Raw genomic sequence first — 27,594 nt, forward strand, 5'->3', positions numbered from 1 at the left:
CTTTCTACACACCCACACTCCCTCTCTCTCTCTCTGCCTCCTTGACATGTCTATTCAATTGCACAACTTGCCGCAGCACTTGTCCGTGCGTGTGTCGGATGTGCGGGTCTGCCTGGCAGTTGGCTTAACCCGAGCGAATGCATTTCATTAATTTACAATAGGAAAAACTTGAGCAACTTTAGAGCAGCGACGAGTGTGCGTATGAGAGAGCCATGCAGTAGCCAAATATATCGATAAGTGTTATCGATAGCTGATTTATGCATATCAATATAGGTATAATATTATTTATTAGCTAAGATTCAAAGCCTTTTAAGTGTCAGCAGCACTCAGCGTAGGTGGTATCGATATTTATCGATAGAACATAGATTTCATATATTACGTTCCTTATATTTTTGAAGTCTGCCTGTATTTGACAGTCAACCAGCAATAGATATAGATATCTTGGTAAGTCATTGATTAAGTTCTGTATAAATATCGATACACTTATCGTTAGACTACTAAGACTTCCATGTACTTCTACTTTGAGTAATGTCTTCCATCATTTCACCTTGATTGTGTGCTGATGTTGTTAATGTTGAGCTAAAGCACTTGGAATCGATAAGAACTGAATCGTATATACCTTTCCCATTCCACCCAAACTCTGGGACCTTGGTCCATTTTCATATCGCTCCAAATGCATTTTGCAATCGCCGGCTCAGCGGCATCGTTTAGTCGAGCAGACCCGTCGAGAGCTTTCAAAAGCTGCTCTGCTCAAGCTCCATTAAATGTGCCCAACTTTAAGCTCAGCTAAGTACTTAACTTATACACTTATATATATATAGTTAAAGACCCGATGCCAAAGCTCGATCGCAGCGGAAGCTCTTTCAATTGGATGTCGACACAAATACTCAGATTAATTCTAAAAAATAAAAATAAAAATAAAAAAAAATAAATAAAGAACACTACCAAACAAACATAACAAATTCCCAGTGGCAAAGCAACAGCTCGAATTCTAAATGATGAGACAACGAAAGACAGAGAGAGAGAGAGAGAGAGTGAGAGAGAGAGAGGAAGAGGGAGAGTGTGTAGAGACAGTGACAGCTTCTGCGTGATAAACTCGCTGACCCGCAAAGCATGCGCGCTGGGGCACGGGGCGTGGGCGGGCGCGGCGGGCGTTGCTGTCGGCAGCGTCTTCAATTAAATAGTAATACATAATAATCAACACAAAAAAGCAAAAACAAACAAATGCACAGCCAGCTGGAAGCAGCACAGCGAATACCCTATGGAATAAGTGAAGCGCATGTATCATCAATCAATCAATCACACAGCTGAAGGAGAAGCAAGAGTCTGATTAATATAGATTTTTATAACTTGCCCTAACTGAATGACTACTTGATTGATTGATTGATGCTTAGCTGTAGCTTTAAAGCGAAGCATATTGAATATATACCAGACTAGCTGATTGAATCTAGTCAAATGATTGACGGGTTGATTGACTGTTACGTACTGAGCTAATTGATTGATTGATGGACTGGAAATTGTTTAGCTGATGCTGATGAATCGAATTGAATTGAATTGCCAAGCTATATACCTAAAGCGTACCATCTGATTGATTGATTTGCTATAGGCTTGATTGACGGAATGATTGATTAGATGAACAAGCAACTACATCCGCTTACTGAGCTACAGCTGTGTCTAATGACTATATATGAAAGAATGATTGACTGAGTAATTGAGTCAATCAGTATATATATAGAATCAGTATATATATAGAGTATAGTATATAGAAATGATTGATGGCTAATGCTGATTGGCTGACTGATTGAATGCCACTTGTGCAGCGCTTGCTTTATGGGCAGACAAAAGAATTTTTGTGGACCTATTTGCCTGGAAATGTTTACGCTTCCGACTCAATTCACGGCTGAATGCCTCCCGCTGAGTGGGCTGAGCTGAGCGTGTCGCGCTGCATCAGCGGCCGGAGGCGCCCCCCGTGGTTAGGGTGCGGCGAAAACAAACCAATTGATGAATCTAAGCCAAAAGCCAAGTCACTCGCAGCAGCGGCAACAAGAACAACAACAATAGAGATAGAAATTCTGATGCCGATGTCGATTGGCGATGACAAATTTCGATAGCCGCTGCCCAAGTGGAACAAGCGCGTCAGCCAGCGGCTGCGGCCAGTGCCATTTCGAACGACAAACGCGTCGCAATGTCTGAGCAACGTTCCACCAAGCCGAGGGGCAGCAGCTCCAGCAATCGAAGCCGCGGCAGCGGCCTGATCTTCACAAGCCTGTGGCTCATGCTGCTCCTGCAGCTGGCTACGGAAACAGAGGGCTACCGCGCTATCATACCCATCGACGAAGGTGCGAACGAGCCTTGCTCTACCTGAGCTCTCTCACTCACTCACTCACTCGCTCTCTCTCTCCCTCTCTCTTCCTCTGTTTAGCTAATCCCGGCAAATGCATTTATCGTGGCGACTTGCTGCCGGAGGGCGTCAACAACGGCATTCCGCCCTGTCAGCGGCTCACTTGCAATGCGGATGGCTCCATACTTATCGAGGGGTGAGTCTGGCCAGGGCCACACATACGCACACTCACACATACGCACACACTCACTCACACCGAGCGAAACACAAACATTCGAAATGTTTTGCACAGATAAGAAAGAGGCTGACGGCGCAGTTGAAATTGTGAATTGAGCATAGAGCTGCTCAAAATTCAGATTTATAGGCCTAAATAGGCGGGAATTAGCAGACACTGAAACTCCTCTGGAATATGTATATATATAAGTAAAAGAAACATGTTACAGAGGAAAGAAATATGGAGAGATACAAGTCCTCCATATGCCTGCAAACATAGCTTAACCAGTTCAGCTTATCTATCCAGAGATACTAGGAGAGAGACTCGAAGTAAACTCGTAGAACTTATCTGATTAGTGATAAAGGAAAAGGGAACCAAAATGTGGAACTTATCTAATCGAGATAAGAGAAATAACATTTTCTTAAAGAATTAAGGAAAATGCAACTAAGAGGCTCTCAAGATTCGCCTACCTTATCTGAAGAGTGACACCCAACAAAGATTTTCACAACTGCAAATGAAGCATACAAGACTAGTTATATAGAGAGCAGATGGTTTCTATTATATCTATATAGTACTATGTATATATATATATATATAGTCTATGATGGTTGGGTATCTCTGAAGTTTTTAAGGAGAGCGAGAGACAGAGAGAGGGCATATAGGAAGTACGCATAAGACATATAAGTATATATAGTTGTCCTATACTCCATATATAGTCCATAAAGAGAGCTCTGTAGAATATCTGTGAGACTTTGTTGCTTATCCAGGCTTTTCCATAAACTCATTTCTGAATCGCTTGAGCTCCCATTAAGGCCAATGATACAGGAAGCAAGACACAAATATAAATTCATGGAAAGCGATCGACACAGTAACTACTAGATGGATAACCCAAAGAGACCTAAGTGCATATTTTCCATTCTCCATATATTCCAATTAAAAATCTTTAATATTTATTACACAAGATTACATCATTCCCAGCACATTTCCAGCATCCAGTTACAATATCATCTAGGCCTATTAACAGAATGTATTTTCGTCGTGCATTGGAGCGAGACGGCAATAGAGCTGAACTATTCTTTTTCAAGCAAGTTGAAGCGAAGGCCAGAGAATAAATCAGCTAATTGAAGGCGCTTCAATTGAAAACTTGTCCAGTTAATCGATGTAGTTCAATTAATTAATCAATTGATCAAATTAATACAGTTCTTTTTAGAAACTTAATGTAATGTTCAATGTCTCATAGATCTACTTTAGATTCGCGTAGGCGTAGGCATAATTAATGAATAAGAAGTCGTCAATCACATATCAATCAAGAAATGAAATGAATAAGATGTGATCAATCAAGCCTGATTAGAGTTCTCAAAGTTTCCATCGTACGCATATTAAACATCTTTAATCTCTCATTAGCTTATCTACTAATACATATATGTATATCTAATCTATATATTATCTCTATCTATCTCTTTCCTTCTTGGTCCTCTCTGTGCCTCCACATCCGTCTGCAGCTGCGGCAAACTTCGCATCGATAAATGCAATCGGGGCGAACGCATCCATCCTTCGAAACCCTTCCCGGAGTGCTGCCTGCTGCGCTACAAGTGCAAAAAGCCGGACGGAGTGCCCTTCTACATTGAACGGAATGCTGCCGAGGGCGCGTAGACGATCCATAACATAAGGCAGCCATCTGGGTTCCATCTGGAACTCATTTCAAAATCCATTTGTCGCCCGCACCGGCAAACAAGCTATGCTAATTTATTTTGTACATTCTCCCACTTTGTATATCGAATCAAGCAACTATTATTTTTTTTTTTACTCCACATGAACATACATGAGAAAATACACACACACACACACACACACACATAGACTTTATATAGCCATGTGATACTTGGCGCTTTTTAATACTGGGCTCTCTTGACTCGCAGCAGAGAAGAAATTGTTTAATTACTGGGCCAGCCCGCTCATAAACACCAATTAACGTGCCCCACATGCTCCAAGCCCCCTCTGAAGTGACGCCAGCTGCAATCGAGGCACTAGCTGTAGATGCCACTGGATGGCACATGCGGCTCAGGGCTGAACGACTGACAACTACCCTGTGCTCAGTCAGGCATATGCCACATGTGAAGTTATCGATCAATCAACCAGCCATCGGCAAGCTAGATAAGTTCGGCGATCCCTTAGTCCATTGATCTGCAAAGTGATGATTGAGTCAATCGATAATAGTGGGCCAGGTAGTCAGGTAGTCAACCTTACTCAATCAATCAATCCAATCAAGCAGTCATTTGTCAATCAGACAATCAATTAATTAGCCATCAGTCAGTCAATCAACTAGAATTTCAGTCATCTCAATCAATAATTAGCAATCTCACAGTCTATCAACCATCGCATCAGTCAAATAGTCAGTTTATCAATCACCTAACACCAAGTTCATCAATCAGCTACTACATACACAGTCAAGAAGTCAAGTCAATCAATCAGTAAGAGTAGCAGTCAATCATTTAGTTAGTCAATTTATCATTCAACAATTCAGCTGATCAATCAGATTGAAAGCACTTTAATTATATAGTGAATATTTTCTTTCACGACATTCCATTCGCAATACTCCCCACAGTCCAGCTGGCTGCAGGGTATTGTTTAAAAAATAAAAATAAAATGGAAAATAAAATAAATAAGCGCACCTTTTGTCGCAAAACGTTAATTAGTGCGAAATAATGAAGCTGCGTCCCAGTCGCAGATTCGCAGATTGCGAACTGAGCATTGGGGAATCGTAGCATGGGCAATGGGCGAGAGAGGTGGCGAGAGAGGGAACGGGCGTGGTAGAGGGGAGATGGGGAACTGCTTCTATCCAAATGCCACCCAAAGGGCGGACAGTGTCAAAGCTTAAGATGCGCGTGCAGCGAAAATATCGCAAGAATTTGTTGCCTCTTTTTTTTGGCTCTTGAGGGAAATATTTCTCCCCATCTTCGTCTTCGCTCTCGCCCTCGTCCCGTGTCCTTCAGTCCTTTGTAATTGCGCAAATTAGCCCAATTAGTTCGACAGCTTATCGCATGGCTAAGCAGCTTTATATGAAATAGCCAACATATTTGGACTTGATATAAACCTGCCCCGCCCACCCTCTCCCTTTTCCCCTATATATCTACGCACTCTTCGCTATGCTCTGCAGTGTTTCAGTGTTGGCAGCTGAGTTTTCCAGTACTCATTGAAAGATTTATTGAGTTCGTCCATTTGACAGACTAATAAAATAGTAAGTTTACAGGGTATTATGTAGGCGGACGATGCACTGATGACAGTTTGCAGTCAATTTTTAAAGCAAACTTTTATAAATGCAGTCAAAATAACAGAAATCCCCAAACAAACTAATTTCCAGGGTATTTCATAGTCAGGAAGTGCCGATTAGAGCACTTCTACATGCGATAATTGATACTTGTAATCAATCTTTAATGTAAACCATAAGCGAAATGGTTTATATATGCTAGGCCTATTCAGATTCAAGGGCTTTTCAAACTTGTACAGGGTATTCATGGGCAGTCAAGTAGAAGCAAGAAATTTGTCTGCATGAGAGAACTCAATTTACATTCGACAGCTTTGTGTGTTGCTACAGGGTATTCGTTAGTCAGACGTTAGTCAGAGACCAAATGTAAATGATTCATGGGTATATTCTAGTCGGGCATAGCCGCTCAAGGCATTTTAATACAATTCATTTCAAGAGACATTCAATACGAATTCAACGCAACGCCATTCAGCTTCAACACACTTGCCAGCTCCTACAGGGTATTCCACAGTCGGTCATGGCCGCTCTACTGCTTGTGCTCATGCATTTAGATGATGATTGATGCTTGCTGCCAAAAATAAGTGCACTCTGGCCAAAGAAAATTGTTGCGCTCTACCAAGTTCCTGATAAGCCTCTGCGCCCTAAACTTGCCGAGGTATTTGCACAAAGCCGCCTTCTGCAAGGGGCCAGGGGCGTGGCAATGAGAGTAGCTTATGGAAAATGCGTAGAGCAGAGCTAGCGTACATATGTGCGCACATTTTTGGCTCAAGTGCTGCGTAATTGGGGGCGGGGCGAGGAAAAGTTTGCTAAAATTTCAAATAAACTCCAAGGAAAGAGAGGCAGGAGAGTTAGACAAAGAGCGAGAGAGAGAGAGAGAGAGAGAGAGAGAGTTGGAAACTCTTAAAGTTGTTCAAGTTAAATCGCTGGCCTCTCCCCTCGTTGTAGTTACCTTGGCCTAACCAGCACTCAATTTATTTATGGCTTTGCTCTGAGCCGCAACTAGTTGACTCTTTTAATAACCAATTTGGCAGCCGGCAGCCGGCAGCCAGCAGCGAACAGCGGGCAGACGGCAACAAGGATATTAGCGTTGTCCTCGACGCCAGGATCCAAGAACTAGACCAAGTTTTTTCCACGCCCACCTGGAACTGTAGATGGAACTGAGTAGCTGCCGGTGGGAGCGGGCGAGGTGGAGCGGAGACTGGAGTAAATCTTAATGGAAAAACGCACAAGGACATGTACACCCATACACACACACGCACACCTGCTTAGCTACACCTACAGGTAAGTTGTGTATTATGAAAAGCTCATCTAATTTCAATCAATTGTTGCCAGAGTTGAGGGCAACAAATTTTTAAGTGCTGCTGCTGCTGCCTCCACTCGGATAGAAAGGTGTGTGTGTGTGCGTGTGTGTGTGTGTGGGTGTAGCAATATCTTCATCCAGAGCAACGCAGCTTGAACAAAAAGTTCGTGCAAAATTAAATTCAATAAAAATCAAAATGAAATTTAATAACCAGCCACACGTGCAGCTAAATAGATTTTGCAGCGGGTCGATAAACGATAAGCGATAACATTTGCTGGCTAGATGTTGAAGATGGCTTGCCCAGGCAGTCAGAGAACATGGCTGGATAATAAGGCTGAACGATCACATAACGAAAACTGGTGCTCGATAACGATAACAATCGGAAGGAACAAATGCTCGTTTCGATATTTGTTCGCCCTTAATCAAAAGCGAATTTCATTTTTGCAGGCAGCCTAGCTAAGCTCTCCGCTATTTCGGCTCCAGCCTAATCTTTAAAGCCCACCGCCAGCCCATAAGTCAGCTTCCTACCCGCACGTAGGCCCCAATTTAAGCCCCATCCCCACTCCCATCATCATTCCTGGCTCGAGCCGAAACCAAACTTCAAGTAGCTCTCGCGTAACCACTTAATCATATCAGCATAATAAGTCAACAGGAGACGCACCAAGGTAATAAAATTAAATCCTTGCTCAAAAGCTCACAGTAAGGGCAGACGGTGCCAGCAGGTGGCTGCTGGGGGCGTGGCGGGTGTACGCGATATTATAGTCTAAGCCCCAAAGCAGAGCGAAAAACCAACAAGCGAAATCAATGGGAAGTCAACGCGAGGCGTCTATGTCGCACGCAGAAAAATAAGAGGAGAATTGAAGATGCCTTTGCGTAGGGTATGCGCGACTTGGCAATGCCCTGTGGGGCAAGAGCTTGCGGATAAAAAGATAACTATAAATCACAAGAAAAGTCAAGGGGAATAAGATAGACGGCAAATGAAAATGTAAAACATATAGCAGTGCATATGATACGCTCGACTAGCAGATACCCTGTAGGCACATAGCTTGCTATAGGCAGATGAAGCAGGTATTTGACAGGGTTTAGCTGAGAGAGTTGACATATATGTGCCCAAAGGAGAAATTGACAAAGCACTTTATAGAAAATACTCAACTAGTATATACCCTATAGATAGAAAATGGAAGTTTGAAGTAACTTTTATATTCCAAATGGAAATTGGAGATCTCCCTCTTTCTTTCTCTCTCGCCAATATGCCCACTGCTGCCAGTGTCTAGGGTATGCAAAAGAAAAACTGCTTACGCGCATATTAAAAATGCTTTATTTATGCTCCACTCCAAACAGGGAAGGAAAACGATGGAGACGCGACGACGGTAATCGATTTATGCGCAGCTATTTACAATTTGTTATTTGGGCGGCACAAACAGCGACCACGCCCACGTCAGACAGCCAGCCTGCAACGCCGCCGCTGTCTCTTCCCTCTGGTAGCCAAGCAACATTTGTGAAATTCAATGAGAACCATATGGAAAAGTTCACGCAAATCGTTTGGGGAGAGATGAAAATTCCACGAGCGAACGGACGGACGGACGAACGGACAGATGGATGGACCTGCAACTGGAGATGTTTGAAATATAATCAAAATGTGTGTGTGAGTGTGAGTGTGCGTACTTGTATTGTTGCGAACTTATTGTCTAAAGTACCTTTAAAAGGTGATAAAAGAAAGTGAAAGAGTAAGAAACGAATTTTAAGCGACAAAATGAACAAGAGAAAGAGAGAGAGAGAGAGGGAGATATGTATATAATATGGCCTAAAGGTAAGACAGAGAGGTAACCATCTCAGTAGCCATTGTTCAAAGTTTAGCTCAAAGTCACATTTAATTTGAATGGGTAAAATCCTCGAGCCATTCTCCATAAACTTACAACATTTTCCCGCATACAATGAACAAATAGGTTCAAGTTCTGAGCTACAGAATATTCGACTCCAGGATACCCTGTGATCGATTTTGCCTTTAATAACAAGTCACAATAGTTTAACCACGCAGGGTCTGATGGTTTCCTAACTGTGCTGAGGGAACCCAGCTCTTGCTCGATAAATATCGATATATAGCATGTGAAGTTAAAGTTCTTAACAATTGATGCATAGTGATGCACTAAATCAATATACTCTCTTCACACACAGCTGATAGGGTAGCAAAACAATGGCGAAAAAAGAGCCAAGCAAAAGAAAAAGGAAATAAAATATCGTATAGAAAACTTTGTCCAAGCAATAAATGCTCAAAAATTTTAATGAAATTAAAATAAGCCGCGGCGCGTGTCCAAATGGAAGTTCGAATCGAATGGCTAAGACACAATATCTAATTGCTCTCAAAGAAAGAAAAGAGAAAGAGAGAGAAAGTTAGAGAGGCGAAGAGATGGGCCAATGTTATTAGATTGAAAATATATATATGTACATATGTACCTACACACACAGATACAATTTGGCAGTATTGTAGACCCTGGATTGACAGTCCGAACAGATAAACATGACGAAATCACAGCTAATCCCTTTAGGATCAATCTGGGCTTGGCTTTAAAACTCATTCATATAAAATGTATTACGTATATAATATTTATTGCGAAATCGTTACAGAATACCGCTTATTCTGTCAAATAGTAAACTACTAAAAAAATAGATACATATACATATGTATATGCATATGTTATACTAGATACAAAAAAAAAACCATTTGATTGAAGACTTTGTTTCGTTTTGGCTAATTTTTCAGTACAGGAAAAAAAAGAGAAAGAAACTTAATTGCCTGTCGCAGCCTCGGCATGTGGGCGGGCTGCATATTGTTTTTGGCAAGTGGGCGTGGCATGGCTGAGTGCACACGCTAAAGCAAATGCTCAATCAATTTGAGGCGCGATTGAGCCGCATTTCAGAGCCGCGAGACGCTTTCATTTGCATACAGCTGTCCACTCTCAGCTGTCTGTGTGTGCGGAAGTGCGTGTGTGTGTGCGTGTGCGTGTGTGGGGGGCGTCTGTGCCTGCGTATCTTTGGTGTCCATCTGCAGCGAGAGGCGCTCGGGCGCATCGTCGAAACGCACCTTAACCTCTGGCCTGGCATTGCCATTGCCATTGCCATTGCCATTGCCATTGCCATTGTGCAGCAGAGCCTGCGCGTCCAGCTCCATGATGGGCATATCCATGCTGAGTGACTGCAGCGTGCTGTGGCAGCGCCTGAAGCTGGGCCGCTCCCAGGGCTCTGGGCGCCAGCATTGCAAGAGCAGCGCGTAACTGTGAACGGAATTGAGATGCATGAAGCGAATATGCCCCTTCGCTGGCGCTGAGCGAGCACCATAAATGAAATATGGCTGGCACTTACAGTTTGTCGGGACATTGCTCTGGCTGCTGCAGTCGGCCGCCCTCCTTGACGTGGGCGAGCACCTCGAAATTGTTGCGCGCCGCGTACGGCTGCTGGCCGAGCGTGAGTATCTCCCAGCAGAGCACACCGAACGCCCACACGTCCGACTGGGTGCTGAAGAGGCCATCGACGAGACTCTCGAGTGCCATCCAGCGCACGGGCAGCAGGCCCTCGCCCTCCTTGCGGTAGTAGTCGCTCTTGTAGATGTCGCGTGCTAGCCCGAAATCCCCAATTTTCACGATGCGTCGCCCGCCAATCGCTGCCCCATCGGACACCAGGCAATTGCGGCAAGCGAGGTCGCGGTGCACGAAGTGCATATCCTCCAGATAGCTGCACCCGTTGGCCACATCCAGGCACATGTTCAGCAGATCCTCAAACTCTAATTTGCGCTTCGGCGATTCCTGCAAGCAACGGTACATCAGTATCAATCATTTCCTGCTCTAAATTCATTCAAATTAAGATGGCATTTCGCACACTAACTTTTTTTCGGCTACTTTAACTGCTTTAAGCAAAACCTAAAACAACAACAAGCAATTGCAAAGAGCAACGAGAGAGCGCAAAGAAAACGGTTTCGTTTTCATTCTCTCCTTTGATCGACTTTGAAGTTCACTCGTCAGCATGCAAAGAAAGGAGACAAAGCTATGCGGCTACACTCTCTCTCTCTATCTCTGTCTCGCTCTTGCTTTTGGTTGCTGGTTGCTGATTGCTCGGCGCATGATTTCGAATGCAAAAGGTTACGCAAAGCGCGCGTCGACAGCCATAATTGTGACGCTACATTAGAGAGTCGGACTTCTGTCATGTTGCAAAAGCACTTTTGCTTTGAGTATGTGCATTATAAGGGGGCATTTTATCAGAGAGAATATTATTAAATTGTTTGGAGTCTAAGTTGAATTACGTTATACGCAAAATATTCGCAAGCCATGACGTCATGAGCAGTAAGCAAAATTGAAATCTTTATACATCAGCTTTGTTATTTTGGCTGTGCACACATACACATACAAAGCCTAATGGACTCTGCGTAAATATGTGTGTCGAGCGAGACATGACTGCCCTACTTTATTATAATAACATGGCGAGTTTTTCAGTTGTGTATATGTTTGCTAAACTCAATAGTTGTTATAGAACTAAAAATGATATATGGGTGTATAAAAATAATTGACGCAGTATAAGTGAGATTTGTTTTTATTTCATTGATAGCTCACGAAGCGTGTTTTGAGAGTCGAGTTAGCTTAATAAGTTGCTTAAAAAATAAAAAGAGAAGAGAGTGAGCGAGTAAGAATCGTATACAATGAGAGTCGTAGCAGATATACATACATATATACATACACTTGTATAGCAATAAGGATAAGAAGCATAGGCAAACGACTGTGTAAGTGTAACAAGGACGGCATATGTATACGTGTCTATCAGTTACATTCCTATTGTTCAATTGAACCAATCGTAGAGCTTGAGCAAAGCAACAGCAACTTTTATTACATATTGTAGGCATAAGCATACTATTTGATAATTGGCAATTAGGCTCAATTCGCTCACCTGTGAGTTGGGCCGAGCCGCACGCAAGTAGCTGAGCAGATCTCCCGCCTCCATGTGCTCCATGATCAGCGAAATGGTATCGCTGTCGAAGCAGATGCCAATCAGGCAAACGATATTCTCGTGCTTGAAGTTGCTCATCAGCTGCGCCTCCTGCAGCAGCTCCGCAAACTCGCTGGCGCCCTTGCGCAGGCTCTGCAAGTGGATGAGGATGAGTTTGGGCATGGCAGGTGAATCAGCGCTAAGCACTCACCTTGATGGCCACACGCTGCGGCTGTGCCTCGTCTTCGCCCTGCAGCTGGCCCTCGTACACCTCGCCAAAGGCACCGCTGCCCAGAAAACGCAGCAGCGTCAGGCGACTCCAGCTGATCTGCGGCAGCAGCGCAATGTCCGCGTCGCTCAGCGTCATCGAGAACGTGCGATTGCGCGCTGCCATCAGCTGCTGCTGCGTCTGCAGCGTCGATAGATTGCTCCAAATGCTGGGTCGGCTCTGCTGGAGCAGCTTTTTGGCTCGCTGGCGACGTTTTTGCACTGCGAAATGGAATCATGTTAATATTGATTGATATAGGTACACATGTATGTATGTATAGATGGATATGTATAGAGAGGAATAGCTTACCTTTGCGAACGAGCACAAGGGCCAGGACACAGCTGGAGACAATGGCCGCCGGAGCAATGATGGCCAGGACCAGTGAGCCACGCTTCTCGGGCGAAACGAAGGGCTCCGCAATGCGTTCGCTGTCCTCGCTGAAGGGTCCCCAGCCGTGCAGTTGGTTCCGCGCCCGGACACGGAACAGCAGCAGGCGACGCGAGTGCAGGTCGCGCACAATGCAGCTCAGCTCGGTGGTGTTGCAAAGGTCCAGCCACTGATCCTCGATGACCTGCGGCTCCTCGGCCCACGGCAGCGTGGCAAGGGAGGTTTCGCGACGTCTGCGACGACGACTCGGACGACGCGCCTGCAGCGCCTCCAGATTGTAGAGCATTATGGGTACCCCGTTCTCCGAGGCGGGCGCCCAGCTGACCCGGAACACTTCCCCCGCTATGTGCTCCAGCTGCGGACGGCCTGGCGCACTGGGCGCATCGCTCAGCGTCTCGTACACCTGGCTCGCCGTATAGTAAACCGAGCCGGCTGGCGTGCTGGCATAGCTTATGGCGAGGCGGCAGGAGTAGCGCGTCTTGGGCTGCAGCGACGACAGCTTCATCAAGGTGTAGTTGGCGATTACGTTGAACTTCAGCTGCTCGCTGCTCAGCGACTGGCACTCGAGGATCAGCGAGCTGATGGCGTCGCTGGTGCCCGCCCAGGCCAGGGTCAGGGAGTAGGCGCTCAGCTCGACCAGCTGCAGGGGCGGCAGCTTTTGGTAGCTGCGAATCAGTATGGGTTTGGTGCCGTTGAACTTTGTGGGCGTGGCATGGGCATGCAGCCAGAGCCGGTAGAGGCGGCCGGGCTGAAGCTGGGTCAATCGCTGCACACCAGCCTGCTCCAGGCGCAGCTGCTGCGGTGGATTGATCGCCGTTTGATTCCGATCAGTATCTGCCTCGCCCGCGTCTGATTGATCCTCCTGATTGAGCAACGATTGATCGTTTGCTTCATCCACTACATCGGGAATCGTTGAGTGAGGCTTCTGGCTCTGCTGATGCACTCCTTCGTCAGTCTGATTTCCCTTCTCCTTGTCGTTGTCCTCCTCAAGGCTGCCCGATACATCTGCCGCTTGCTCATCCTCCTGTTGCTCCTCCTCCAGCAGCTGCCAGTGCAGCGTGTAGTAGACGCTCTCGCTTCGCAGCTGCAGCGGCGCCAGCCAACTCACTTCCAGCTCATTGGGACTCAACGCCCTGGCGCTGAAATTTCTCGGCGCCGTAGGCGTGGCGGGTGCAGTGCGCAGCTGCTGCTTCGGCAGCACCAGCAGCGGCTCCAGCTTCAAGACGGTCTGGTAGTAGCTGCTCAATGAAACGCCCAGCTCGTAGCTGTGGAAGGGCTTCAAGCCGGCAATGCCCAGGGATTGGCCGGCGAAGCCCTTGAACGAACGCAGCTCACTGGAGTTGCTCTGGCTCGCCGTCAAGTTGAGCTGGTAGCCCAGTCCGGGTATGGGCAGGAGGCAGTCCGGGGCAGCAGTGAGGTGGGGCAGCTGCAGGGTGCAATTGGTCTCGTCGCAGCTAGAGGCCAGCTGCTCGTGCTGGGCGCTCCAGGAGGCGGGCAGCAGCAGGCAGTGACGGTCTGGGTAGGCCTGATAGTTGTAGGAGCGCAGCAGGCGCACCTCGTCAAAGCTCAAGGGCAGCAGGTACTCCAGCTGCTGGCGACGTCGGCCGAAGGCGCGCAGGCTGCCATTGCGCAGGGCGTAGAGGTAGCCAGAGTCCTGGGCCAGCTGCAGGATGTTCTCGTTCAGCAGGTTGAGCTGGGCGCTCAGGGAGCTGGGCGTGCAGAGCTGCCGATGAATGTGGTAGATGCACAGCCTGCCCAGGTCGTCGACCAGGTTGACGGTCTCCTCCGACGGCTGCTGGCTGCCCTCGAAGAGGCGCCACAGCGACTGCGTGAGGCCCTGGAAATGCAGGTCTGTCGCGTTGGCTAGGCTGCGACCCCTCAAGGTGCCGTTGCGCTCGTTCAGCGAGTGCTGCAGCCAGATGAGCGCGCGCGCATGGGGCAGCGCCATCAGGTCGCGCAGGAGCTCGCCGCGCGGCGTGCACCACAGCCTTTCGCCCGGCAAAATGCGCGCCTCGAAGCGGCACAGATCGAGCCGGTAGATGCAGGCAGCGGGCAGCCGGTCGGCCGCCGGCAGCTGGTCCAGCTCGGCCCAGTAGACGACGCGCTGCACCCAGTCGACGGTCAGGGCGAGCACCTCGGCGCGCATGCGGGCCAGCTTGGCCGGCACCTGGCCCGGCACGTGGCTGAGCAGCTCGACGTGCTCGTTCACCCAGAGCAGCCGCTGCTCGCCCTCGATGGTGACCAGGTGCTCGACGGGATTCGCCGTGTAGACCAGCTGCTGGCGCCTGGCCAGGTCCAGGTCGAACTCGCCGATGTGCTCGGCGTTGGCGTAGAGCAGCCGCGGCACCGCCTGCAGCTCCGGCGCTATGTGCAGCGTGTGGCTTGTGGCCGCTGTCGACTGCTGGGCCTGCACCTGGAAGCGGTACGTCTCGTCCGGCCGCAGCTGGCCAATGCGCGCCTCCAGCTGCGTCTGGTTGAGCAGCAGCTCGGCGTGCAGGTCGGCGCCGTGCCAGCAGCTGATGCGGTACTGCAGCGCCGTCTGCTGCTCCTCCTCGGGCACGTCCCAGCGCAGCAGCGCGCTGATGTTGACGCCCGTCTGCAGCGCCTGGGCGCGCCGCTCCACAAAGACGCGCAGCCTGCGGGGCTGCGTGGGCGCGGCCAGGGGCGTCGCCAGCGTCAGCCGAGTGGTGGGTCCAGCGCGCCAGGCCGAGTGCGGCGTCAGGCTGACCCTCAGCGGCAGCATGGCCTGCGAGAGCTGCGTGATGCGCGCAAAGGACGTGGCCAGCTCCAGGCTGAGCACCCGCTCGCCGCCCTGCTCCAGCAGGAGCTTGTAGCTGATGCTGTGGTTGCCGGCCGTGTGCGTGGGCTGCCAGCGCAGCCGGAAGTCGTTCCAGTGTCCGCCGGGCTCGATGCGCACGCTCTCCACGGCCACGGGCAGCGGGCGCACGCTCTGGTCAGGGCTGGGGTACGCCTTGTCGCTCAGCAGCTGCAGCGCAGTCAGCGATGCATTTAGACCCAGACCGAGCGGCTGCAGCGGCTGCGTGCCCCTCGAGGTCTCGTCCAAGCGCAGCAGGTGCGCCGCGCTGCCGTCGCCGGCGATCCAGGCCAGGGCGTTCAGGGGCTGCCAGTGCTGCAGCGTGTGGGGCAGGGCGTCGATCGAGCTCAGCGTCGTCAGCAGCTCCAGGCTGCGGTCCATGGACAGCGCGCTGCGATAGACCAGCAGCTGAGAGCTCGAGTCGGAGCCGGAGCCCGAGCTGGAGCCCTCGACCAGCCAGTAGAGATAACGGTGCTGCAGGTCCAGGCAGAAGTTGCGGATGCGCCCGGTGAGGCCGTTGACGTGGTAGAACTCCAGCTCCTGCTGGGTGTTCAGCGTGCGGCTGGCCAAGTGCGCCTCGCTCGAGTAGTACAGCTGGCCGTGCTCCGCATCCAGGGCCAGCTGCCTGGCCCCAAAGATGGGCAGCAGCTCCCGCTCGCCCGTCAGCGGGTCCATGCGCTGCACCATGTTGCGCGCCAGGTCCGTCCAGTAGAGCATGCCGCCACGCCAGTCGTAGGCCACCGAGCTGACCTGCTGCAGGCGGTTCAGGGAGCCGCAGCTCAGCTGGGGCTCCAGCCGGTGCACGCAGTAGAGCGTCTGCTCGCTGATGTAGTAGGCCACGCTCTCGTTGACCAGGACGAGGGGACTGGGCGCGGGGGCGAGCTTGGCGGGTAAGGCCTTCAGCTGGTCGCCCAGCTCGTTGGTCATGTAGAGCCGGCCCTGGCGCGTCGCCCAGCGCAGCCGGTGCTCGCCCAGGGGCCAGCTGCGCGTCGCGATCTGCTGCGTCCACTCGCCCGCCCAGCCGGCCTGGTTGATGGCCCGCACGCGCAGCTGGTAGAGATTGTTCGGCTGCAGGCGCTCCAGGCCGAAGCTCAGCTGCCGGATATTCCGTATGTTGTACGCGCTCTGGCTACCCACGTCGAGCACCTCCAGCTCGTAGCTGAAGTTGGCCACGGACAAGGTCTGGTAGGGGTTGAGGGCCGGTGGCCGCCAGCTGATCTTGGCCGCCTGAGCGCCGAGCATGGCGCGCAGCCGCTGCGGCTGGGCCGGCTCCAGGGCCAGCGGCTGGCGACGTCGCTCCAGGGCCACGATGTCGAAGATTTCCTCCTGCAGCAGCTCCTGCTCGTCGCGCTGCATCGTCCAGCTGCTGGTCTTGCTCTGCATCTCCAGTTTGCTGTCGTTGATCAGCAGCAGCTGCTTCTGATCGACGCTCAGCGCGAAGCTCAGCCAGCTCTCGTCCCTCAGCGGCCTCAGCTGCTTGTAGCTGCCGTCGTAGCTCAGCTCCAGCAGCTGCTGCTCCTCCAGGAGCAGCACGTGGAGCAGCCAACGCTGCGGCTCCAGCACAAAGTTGCCCAGCCTCGTTTGGGCCGGGCCCACTCGCAGCGCATCCTTGCTGCTCAGGTCCAGGCGATGCAGCGACTCGCCGTCCGACCAGAAGAGCCAGCCATTCAGTGCATCCACCTCCAGCTGCTGCACCGTCTCGCCCAGCTGCGCGTTCAACTTCTCCACGTCGTCTCCTTCCGTCGAGCAACTGAACAGCTCGTACTCCGCACCGTCTCCTGCCTCGGCTGCCAAGTACAGACGTTGCCGCAGCCAGTCCAGGCTCACCTTCCTCGCCGTCCAGCTGCCGGGCAGCTGCAGGCGCAGAGCTCGTGCCGAGCTAGTCGCCGGCTCATCCAGCAATTGACTGTGGAAGGGGGAAGAGGGTTTGATTGACTCCCACTCCTTACAGTTGGGCACATCCCGCAGCAATCACTCACCTGTGCAGCTGTCCGAGCGAGTCGAGTAGCCAGAGTCGCTGTTCGCGCTGCGACCAGGCCAAGTCGCTGATGTTCGCCTGCTCGCTGGAGCGGTAGACGACGCGCGTCTCGCCCGCCGGCTCCAAGGATTGCCAGACGACTTGCCGCCGGCTGGCCAGCAGCACGCTCAGCAGCTGCTGCGACTCCAGCGGCGCCTTCGTCTGAATCGAAGCCACGGCCGGCGGCCCCTGGCCCTGCTTGTTGATCATGCTCAGCGACAGCGAGTAGTTGGTCAGCGGCTGCAGCTGGCCGAAGATGCAGCTCGTGCGCTGAGCGGGCAGCAGCTGAGGCAAAGGAGATAGTGATGTGTATCTGGACACCTCTGCTGCCGGGCGTGGACTCACCTGCTCGCGACTGTCGTTGCTGCCGCCGCTGAGCTGCAGCTTGTAGCCCTCGAGCGGCGCATTGCTGTAGCGGCCGGGACGCCAGTGAAGGGCCACGTGATGCTCGTCCAGCGCCAGCACCGATTCAATGCTTGGCGCCGAGATGGGTGCTCCTTCGATGGGCGTTTCATAGATGGGCGTGGCCGGCGAGTAGAGAACATCCGAGTGGCCCTCGCCAAAAGGCAGCTCAAAGCGAAACTAGAGCGGGAGAGAAAGAGGCGATGAGAGAGAGAGAGAGAGAGAGAGAGAAGGAGATTGAGAGGGGGAGTATGGATTATTGGAAGAGTTGATTACTTTAAGTCTGACTACATGAGATCTCCAATCTAATCAGGTCTTCTCCCACCCAACAAGCATTATCAATGTCTCTCTCTCCTCTCTCTCTCTCTCTCTCTCTGTGGTTGTTAGCAACTTACCCTGTAGCGCGAGTAGGGTATTAGCGCCTCGAGTATCTCACACACGTAGTACTCATCGCAGTCGTAGTCGGCCAGATTACGCCAGGCCAGCTCTGTCAGCTGATCCAATTGCTGATATTGTATGTTGAAGGGTCGACTGGCCAAGAAGTTCTCCGGAAACTGAATGCTCCACTTGACGGTCAAGGCACCCGAGTCGCTCGATGGCTCCAGCAGTTGCGGCTGCGTCGACTCCACCAGCTTGGCCATGGCCAAGCGCTGCAGATGCCAATAGTCCCGCTGTGACGTCTCGCAGGCGCCAATGCAGGGCAAATCGTAGGGATAAAACTGCGTAGAGGCCTAGAGCAGCGAGATATACAGATTTAGAGTGAGATAGAAAGAGAGAGAGAGAGAGTTAGTCACTTACGCAGGCCTCCTGGCAGGGTTCGATGTCCTTGAGTGCTCGATACCATTGTGCACAGCCCTTGGTGCACTGCAAAGAGAGAGAGAGAGACGGAGAGAGGGAGAAATTGGTATGAATTAGGGAAGTAGAAATGGAAATTCCTTAAGCAAAGATTTATATATAAGTTAATGCATATAGGAGAGAGTCGAGGAAAGACCTCTACCAGTCTTAAGTAGAAGCTACTGACAACCTAAGAATGTCTCTCAGATACGATAACTGCTTCTTCAGCTAAGGTGTTTCAGAGAACACTCAAGAAAATGACTCCATATATGTAGAGTCCACTTCAAGACGGTACTAATACTACTCTACACTAATCATATACTCGTCTGCTCAACATATTTCAACCGCTCACACTGGCTTTGTTGTACGCTTCAAAGCATTTCTAGATGCTTATTCAAATTTGTTGCTCATTATATATTTTTGTGTACTTTTGTCGTCATCGGAAAATTTCGTGTTCTCAATTGGTGAGTGGTGGACGTAGTCTAGTCTAGTCTGAGCTGAGATGGATTGCTGCAAGGTACAAAAGACACAGAAAATGGGGATCAAGTGCCTCGGCTCGAACTGCAAGTCGAGTCGACTGATGAGCTTGCAGCTGATGTTCAATGGATTCTTGAGCTGCCTGGAGCGGGAGCACGATTGGGCGCGTCTCATGCACTTCGAGCTGGTGTGCAACTAGTTCCCACTGTGGCCAGGATATCGTAATACTCCTGCTTGATCAACCCCCATGGGGTAACTCAATCAGCGACAACCACTAACAGCTTGCGGTTAAGCTTAAATACAAATGTGTGCCGTGAATCGGCTTCGACTTTAAATGTGTTTTGAGTTCTTGGCAGAAGTAGACGAGCTCGTATACCTTACACTTATGGGAAAGTTGACTCGGGTCTGTCTGTTTGAGAAAGAGGCATCTATTATTCGTTCAAATATGCCTTGATTATGCATAGTAAAGGGTATCCCACAGTCGGTCATCATGTTGTTTTACACATTTTCTCCAAAATGAGGCATAATGAGTGGCTTAAAGGCATTTTTCATGAATGCTTCACTGTACTTTGGCTATGTACAAGATAGGGTATCTACTAGTCGTTCACAATGTGATTTATAAGCACTGGGAAAGCAGTTAAAGAGTAAGCAGATGAATTTCTGAAACAAACTTGTTGCATATGTACTGAAATTGTTTATTTATAGGGTATCTGCCAGTCGTTCAATTTGTCTACCAACTTGCAATTGGAGAACAGACCTAAGAAATCGTTTTCATGGTGCACAATGAAAGCATATACATACATATGTATAGATGTATATATGCATATTGTTTATTTATAGGATAGGGTATCTGTCTGTCGTTCATTTTGCTGGCTCTGCAATTACACTCGTTGTCTGGGAATTTCGGGGTGCTCGGCTTCAGTTACTGGGAATTGATGGGATTTTCGATTTTCGTCTCGCCGTTGCTTTTCTATCCCCTTTTTTGTGGGTCAGTCGAAAGCAGGTTTCGAATTACGGGTCTTTGCGGCCTTTGGTCAGGGCTACACTCGACACCGCTTGCGCAGTGGCGCGGGGGGCGTGGCAGGGGGCAGGTGTTGACTTACGCGAGTTTTGTAGCACTTGTCGCTGTTGTCGGCCTTATCGCACTTAATGCCAAATTCGTCAAGAAATAGATCCTCCTGGAAAAGCAGAAATGAAACATCAATAAAGAGCGACAACGGAAATGCTGATGTAGGAGAGTGTAGACGCGGCGTAGGACAGTGTAGGGGCAGCCTGGCCGTGGGAAGAATATTCAATTCAATGTCAATGCATTCGCATTCACACAAAGTCTCAGCGTGGAGAAAGGCAATTGCTAAGGAAAGCGAATGAATGAGGGGAGCAAGTAAACAAAGAGAAGGGCTGCGAGAGAGAGAGAGAGAGAGAGGTACTGCACTTAACCAGCTTGTGACCTTTAAAACTTGTCCTCTATCGACAGTAAAAAGCTTAATTAAGATACCCTGTAAGTGTTGAATGCGCCTAGCGGGGTAGATTAGCTTGAATCGAATGTAATATGAATGGGAACTGCAGGGAAATCTATGTAAAGCATGGAGAGTAAGTAAACGTAAGCTGGATACAGTTTAGTATATTGTGGACAAACGTCACCCACTCAGCTGTCAATATACCCACTCACACACTTTGCACTGGGTATTCACAGTTTGTTGATTCGCTGGCTTTCAACTCGATATCTGAGAATTTCTGTCTAATAAAAATGCACAAGTCTATTTGACCAACTCAACATTTAGCGTGCGTCACGCCAAACGAGTTTCAGACTGCCTCCTCTCTCTCTGTCTCTCTCTCTCTGTCTCTCTGCTCAGAGCACGTGAATCTTTGAATCTTTGATGTCTGCTCTATGCGAAATAAATCTGCATTGATAATTAGCCAAAAAGTAAAAATGGAGAAAAAACATTTTGCTCGCATCGAAGGTCAACAAGAGACGCGCTAAAGTTGCTTAACCTAGTGCTAGCAATACGCGCAAGCAATACGTAATTCTTACTCATAGCTCAACTGAACACAAATTAAGTCCAGCCAGACAATGCTCGACTTACTTGAATTCAATTTCTCGCTCGCCCTTTGTTTCTACGTCGATGTCTGCTTCTGTCTCTGTCTCTGCTCTGTATGACTTGCATATGTGTGTATTTTATTCAGAATCTCTTATTAGCTCTCTACTTTTTCGCTTTCTCTAAGAAGACGACACCCTCGCCCTGAGTCTGCCTTGATATCTCGCTAGCCTTTGAGTGTATTTCCATCTCAATGATTTTTTTTTTCCATAACTTCTCTCTCTCTCTCTCTTCTCTACGAATCTCCTTTTTTTTTAATTCAGTCAGAGTTACTATAAGCTTCTCTCTCTTTCTGCGACTCGGCGAACTTTCATTCAATCTCTCTCACTCTCATTATATCCCTCTCTTTATTTCTCTTTCCTTCCAAAGAGCTCCAAATTGCTATTGCTTTCTCCTTCTCTTCACCTTTCACATTTTCATTAACTCTTTCTCTCTCTCTCTCTCTCTATGTCTCTCACTCTGCCTCTATCGCTCTCTGTCTCCCTCTTTTTCCCTCTATCCTTCGCAGTATCTCCCTCTCTCAGTCCCCCTTCATCTTTCACATTTTCTTTCACTCTCACTCTCTCTCTCTCTCTCTCTCTCTCTGTATCTCTCTCTCCCTCTATCCTTTGCACTACCTCCCTCTCTCAGTCCTCCTCTCCCTCTAGTTCCACTTCCATTTCAAATTCCACTTCCAATTTCCCATTTCGGCTTTCGTTTCTATGATTCGAATTTCGAATTGCCTTTAAGCTTCAAATTATCGCATGCAGTTGCACAATTTACACATTTCTATACATACACACATACACATATATGTGTGTGTGTGTTTGTGTTTCTTTATTCTTGCACACGCGTCAATTTAATTTAGAATTCTACGTAATATTTTATTAATTTAGCTTGATTGGCTTTTTCACAAACTGTTCACAGAGACTGACTGTGAATGTGTGCGTCTCTCTCTGTATATATATGTGTGTGTGTGTGTGTGTGTGCGTGTGTGATGAAAGATTTAAGGGTGTAGGTGGCGTCGAGTGGGCGGGCGTGGCATGTGGGGCGAGCTACTAGCTAATTGGCATTGGAGGGGGACTTTCATGTCGTCATTGCAGCGTCTTTTGTTGTACAATTTCTATTACATTAACTGACTGACTGACTGAGTGAGTGATTGACTGACTAACACACTCACACACACACCTATTGCAACCCAAGTGTATGTGTGTGTGTGTTATTGACACCATTTGTTGCTGCTGTTGGTGAAAAACACTCTACAAATTTAATCAAAGCGGGTATTTTGAAGAGCGCAGAGGCTTAGAGACACATTTGGTATCTGAATATGAAAAGTCCATCTGAGCTAATCTAAAATTTAGAGAAATACGATAAGGTCATCTACAAATTAGAGTTCACTTTAAAAACTAAATCCTTTGAGCAAAAGTCGAAATCTTCAAGAGCTGGCGATTTGGTATGAGTGTTCGTGTAAGGCCCTAATCAAATGCTGTATGCTTCACTCATTTAGGATTAGAGATATCATGACTTAACTCAACTTCCTTTCTTTGAGGCAACTCTAAGCTGAAAGCTGGCTAGGTATAGCTCAATGTGGTGTCAGTGAGGGTATCTGCTAGTCGATCATACGCACTCTTGCTGGCTTATTACGCTGCAGTCCGAAAAGCTAAATAAATTGGCTGAGCATTTTGCACAAAATCATCAGCATCATCAACAGCGTCACAGCATCATCATCGCGTCGAGTGATTCTTTCGTAGAGCTAGATATTTGCGCTGCGATCCAATCTATTCGGCTGCCCCTCTAGAGCTGCCTAGGCAGCTGCAGCTGAGGCAATTAAAGCAGCCAAGCGATAAGCAACAATTTACAGACATACTAGGGGCATTCCCCATAAGCAAAGAGAGGAGGGAGACAGAGAGAGAGCGAGAGTGCGAGAGCATCTCAAATTCCCAATCCGTGTTTGAATCTCAGTTCGTACAGCATTTACAGCAATTAGGCTGCCTGATTAGCTTTAATTAAGCCAAACTGACATCGAGATGGGGCTTTCGATTGCATCGCCCTCTTTCTCTCTCTCTCTCTCCCTCCCTCTCTCTTTTTAAATGGGTCTCGGTCGGGGCAATGGGGCATGGGCTTTACGAACAGTGAAATGGGCATTGTCGAGTGTTGAGTGAGTGTGAAATGTGTAGCGCTTAATTAGCGCACTCTAGTCCCAACTAGTGTCTAATTGAATGCTCTGACAGCTGTTTGCATTCTCAGCTAAATCGATAAGCAGTTATCGATTAGCAAACATAACAGAGAGAGAGAGAGAGAGAGAGAGAGAGAGAGACAGTGACAAAGATGAAAAGCGTTGTGTGAGAAAAGGAATGTAGAAACTGAGAATAGTGAGGGCCTGAGATGTAAATGATAATCTTTATATCGATTACCTATGAATAGATTATCGATAATGATAAAATAAAGTGAGTTCACCGCAGAGAAAAAAGATTGGATATAGCAACTGTCTATTGCTATATGGCGCCATCTATTGGGTACTTTAGAGCGATAATTGAATAATGATGGCAACCATTGTAAAAAACAAACATAAATTACAAATATAAAATGGAAATAACAAAGACCACTTAAGTATATTTTTAATTATGCCAGATACGCGGACAGACGAGTAGAGTTCACCGAGAAGCTAATTAAAAGCAGCGCTACAATATCAATTTGTTCTCTCTCCCTCTCCCTCTATATATATGTATGTATGTATATATAAAAAACTAAAGATGATGAAATATGTTTTCAATTTGTTTCCATTTCTAACAATTTCTATTTATTTATTTTGGTTTTGGGCAATTAATAAATACAGATAATAAAGATAGATAGCAGCCGACAACAGACAATTTTCCCATAGAGCAAAGACAGATCCAGAGAACATTCGAGGAAGCAACCCACACAATGTGCATTCATACAAATTACCATCAATTTGACAGGTAACCCAAATCTTTCAGTTACAGTTAAAGATACAGATTCAGATACAGATACAGATACAGATACAGATACAGATACAGATACAGATACAGATACAGATACAGATACAGATACAGATACAGATACAGATACAGATACAGATACAGATACAGATACAGATACAGATACAGATACAGATACAGATACAGATACAGATACAGATACAGATACAGATACAGATACAGATACAGATACAGATACAGATACAGATACAGATACAGATACAGATACAGATACAGATACAGATACAGATACAGATACAGATACAGATACAGATACAGATACAGATACAGATACAGATACAGATACAGATACAGATACAGATACAGATACAGATACAGATACAGATACAGATACAGATACAGATACAGATACAGATACAGATACAGATACAGATACAGATACAGATACAGATACAGATACAGATACAGATACAGATACAGATACAGATACAGTTGCAGTTCCTGTTGCAAATGCATATAAAGATCCACGTTCAGATTCAGATACAAAAGCTGAGATAGATGGAAATAATCGTTCCATTTAGCATCTAAATTGTAGATGCCGCTGATTTAAGTGCCCCTTTGACATGACAAGCGATGCCAACTACAAGCTATAATCAAGTAACTTGACAATAAATAAAGAAATGAGGCGACGAGAGAGAGAGAGAGTGATATTACATAGATCACATAGATCAAGTAGATCACGTACATCACGTTGATCGCTTAATTAAAGCCTCCGATTTCAATAGGCTTCGTGACATGTGACTAAACGTAGCTGATGCTAGCTTTCAGCTATTCATTGACAAAAGATAGACCCAATTCGATCATGCAATGCTCTATATGGAGTAAATAATAGATTTACGGCAATTGGAGAGCGATAGGGAAAGGGGTGGATAAGCAACAGCAAGCAAGAAGAGCTTGCCTTGAAAGTATAGCCCTAACCATAGAGATCAACACGTTTTCCTGTTCAGGAATACATATACATATATCGATACATTGCCTCAAAGCCTATCCCATTTTCATTGCCATCAGGATAAACAATAGAAGAACTATTGCCAAGTAACAATACTTTGATCAGTAGTAACCCTTTTTGGTTAGGTAGAAATGCCTTCGATTAAACTCCCGAGGGTTTTATTCCTAGGCACTTGAAGCACCCCAACTTCTTCCTTTAATGATCTAAGGGAAAGCCTTGACTTTTAGATCTTTCAGCACATCAAACGTTGTCACACGGATCTTTCTATGTAGCCTCAAGTCTCAAGTCAAGTCTCTCAACCTCCTCTGACTATCCTTACATGATCAGACCTTCGATTCTATAATAGACCAGAAGTCTCGACTCACCTCTACAATGCAACGCTGAACGCAGTCGCGGGTAACATGTTCCAGAACGATTCGCTCATCGATGCCTGTATTACTCTCATGCTGCTGTTGCTGTTGTTGTTGCTGTTGCTGTTGCTGTTGCTGTGGCTGCTGCTGTTGCTGCTTCTGCTGTTGCTTCTGCTGTTGCGTCTCCGTGTGAACTGGCGCTCGAACAACGCTGCTGATGACAATGCCCTCAGCGACGCTGGGTGGTGAGGCGCCCAAGTGCTTGGCCCAGACGGCGACCTTCTCAACCACATCGCTGTCCAGGGTGGGTCGCATGTTCGCCTGGGCGAGCGGTATTACAGCAACAGTTGCTGCCGTAGTCGGTGTTGCTGGCGTGAAGCCGAACTGCTGCTGCGAGCGACAGCAAACGGTGCAGCATAGCGAGAACAACAGCAACAGCACCAGCAAATGCCCCAGCAACATGGTGGAGATGTTGCCGTTGCGGCTGCACGAGAAGTTGCCGCGGACTAGCTGCAACAGGCTTTGCCCATGGCAATTGCCATGGGAACGAGATCGTAGCAATTCTTGTTGCTTGAGCTGTTGCTGCTGATGCTGCTGTTGCTGCTGCTGCTGCTGCTGCTGCTGCTGCTGCTGCTGCTGCTGCTGCTGCTGCTGCTGCTGCTGTTGCTGCTGCTGTTGCTGCTTTTTCTTTAAAGATTGCTGCTGCTGTCGTTGCTTTATTCTTTGTTGTTGTTTTCGTTGCTTTTGTTCCTCTAGCAATAGTTGCTGCTGCTGCTGCTGTTGCTGCTGTTGCTGTTGCTGTTGCTGCTGCTGTTGCTGTTGCTCTAGCTCCTGCTTGGCTCGTTCCTGATTCGCCAACATTTTCGTGTTGACATTCACAGCAATCTTAACATTGAAGCTAAAGCTAAAGCGTCTGGGCTGCTGTTGCTGCTGCAACAGCAACCGTTGCTGCTGCTGTTGTTGTTGCTGCAACAGCTGCTGCTGCTGCTCAAGAGTTTGTTGCTGCTGTTGTAGATATTGCTGCTGTTGCTGTTGCAGCACCTGTTGCTGCTTCAGTGTCTGTTGCTGCTCCAGCAACTGTTGCTGCTGTTGCTGATTCTGTTGTCTCTCGAGATTCTGATTGAGATTACAATGTTGCTGCTCTGTGAGCTGTTGCTGCTCTGTGAGCTGTGACTCTTCTAGCAGCTGCTGTTGCCGCTGTGCTGCTGCTGCTGCTGTTGTCGTTGTTGCTGTTGCTGTTGCTGTTGCCGCATCATTTTGGCCAAACATAGTCAACAATTTGCATCAATTTCCATGCGAAATATTCATTGAAACGCACACAAATAAAACAAAAGCCCGACCTACACCTCGGCAAGCGAGTGTTACTATGTGTGTGTGTGAGTGTGTGTGTGTGTGTGTATGTGTATCTGAGCGGGTTTCTGGATTTGTTCGATTTGTTGTTCAAAACGCTTCGATCGACGCTTTGCAATTTACATTTTGCCTGAAATTGTAAAACGAAATAAGAAACAAAAAATATAAAAACAAATCCAAAAAAATCAAATAAGAATCACATTGTTTCTTATTGGAAATCGCATCGGGTTCGACAAAAGCGAGGAATTAGCATATCATGTTCATTATAATAAACCCAGAGCAATGGTACGAAGGGTTCAATGTGCGGGCACAATTCAAATCAAATGCTAATTAATATACTTATAGGGAATACCTCTAATGTGTATAGACATACATGTATACATAACATAGTTGATCTACTTGTTCGAGTCGAATGGAAGTAACGAGCTCAGGCATGAAAGAGCGTTTCACAGAGCTCAGAGGTGCGAGTCCCACTTTGGCATATTAAACAATTTAATTATTCAAAAGCATTTCACATCTACTTTATAGAATCCCATTAATAATTTAGTGATCAAAATTG

At 47.7% G+C, this 27,594-nt stretch overlaps 2 protein-coding genes across 2 annotated transcripts; one reads left to right on the top strand and one right to left on the bottom strand.

Annotated features, from left to right (window-relative positions):
* Positions 1 to 2,103: 2,103 nt before the first annotated feature.
* Positions 2,104 to 4,378, top strand: LOC108657362 (uncharacterized). Its single transcript, XM_018109943.3, has 3 exons — positions 2,104 to 2,339; positions 2,423 to 2,537; positions 4,058 to 4,378. The coding sequence occupies exons 1-3, from the start codon at positions 2,186 to 2,188 to the stop codon at positions 4,206 to 4,208; spliced, it is 420 nt and encodes a 139-aa protein (XP_017965432.1). The 5' UTR covers positions 2,104 to 2,185; the 3' UTR covers positions 4,209 to 4,378.
* Positions 4,379 to 9,692: 5,314 nt separating this feature from the next.
* sev (receptor protein-tyrosine kinase sevenless) lies at positions 9,693 to 27,165 on the bottom strand. The gene is made up of 11 exons (XM_089263367.1): positions 25,701 to 27,165; positions 20,395 to 20,469; positions 18,779 to 18,844; positions 18,376 to 18,711; positions 17,924 to 18,160; positions 17,541 to 17,863; positions 12,669 to 17,467; positions 12,303 to 12,580; positions 12,053 to 12,244; positions 10,481 to 10,920; positions 9,693 to 10,392 (listed from the first exon to the last, which is right to left on the bottom strand). The coding sequence occupies exons 1-11, from the start codon at positions 26,952 to 26,954 to the stop codon at positions 10,035 to 10,037; spliced, it is 8,358 nt and encodes a 2,785-aa protein (XP_089119493.1). The 5' UTR covers positions 26,955 to 27,165; the 3' UTR covers positions 9,693 to 10,034.
* Positions 27,166 to 27,594: the final 429 nt, after the last annotated feature.

The sequence above is a fragment of the Drosophila navojoa genome, chromosome X, assembly GCF_054131105.1.
Source record: "Drosophila navojoa isolate 15081-1374.11 chromosome X, UAZ_NAV_1.0, whole genome shotgun sequence".
NCBI classification, from domain to species: domain Eukaryota; kingdom Metazoa; phylum Arthropoda; class Insecta; order Diptera; family Drosophilidae; genus Drosophila; species Drosophila navojoa.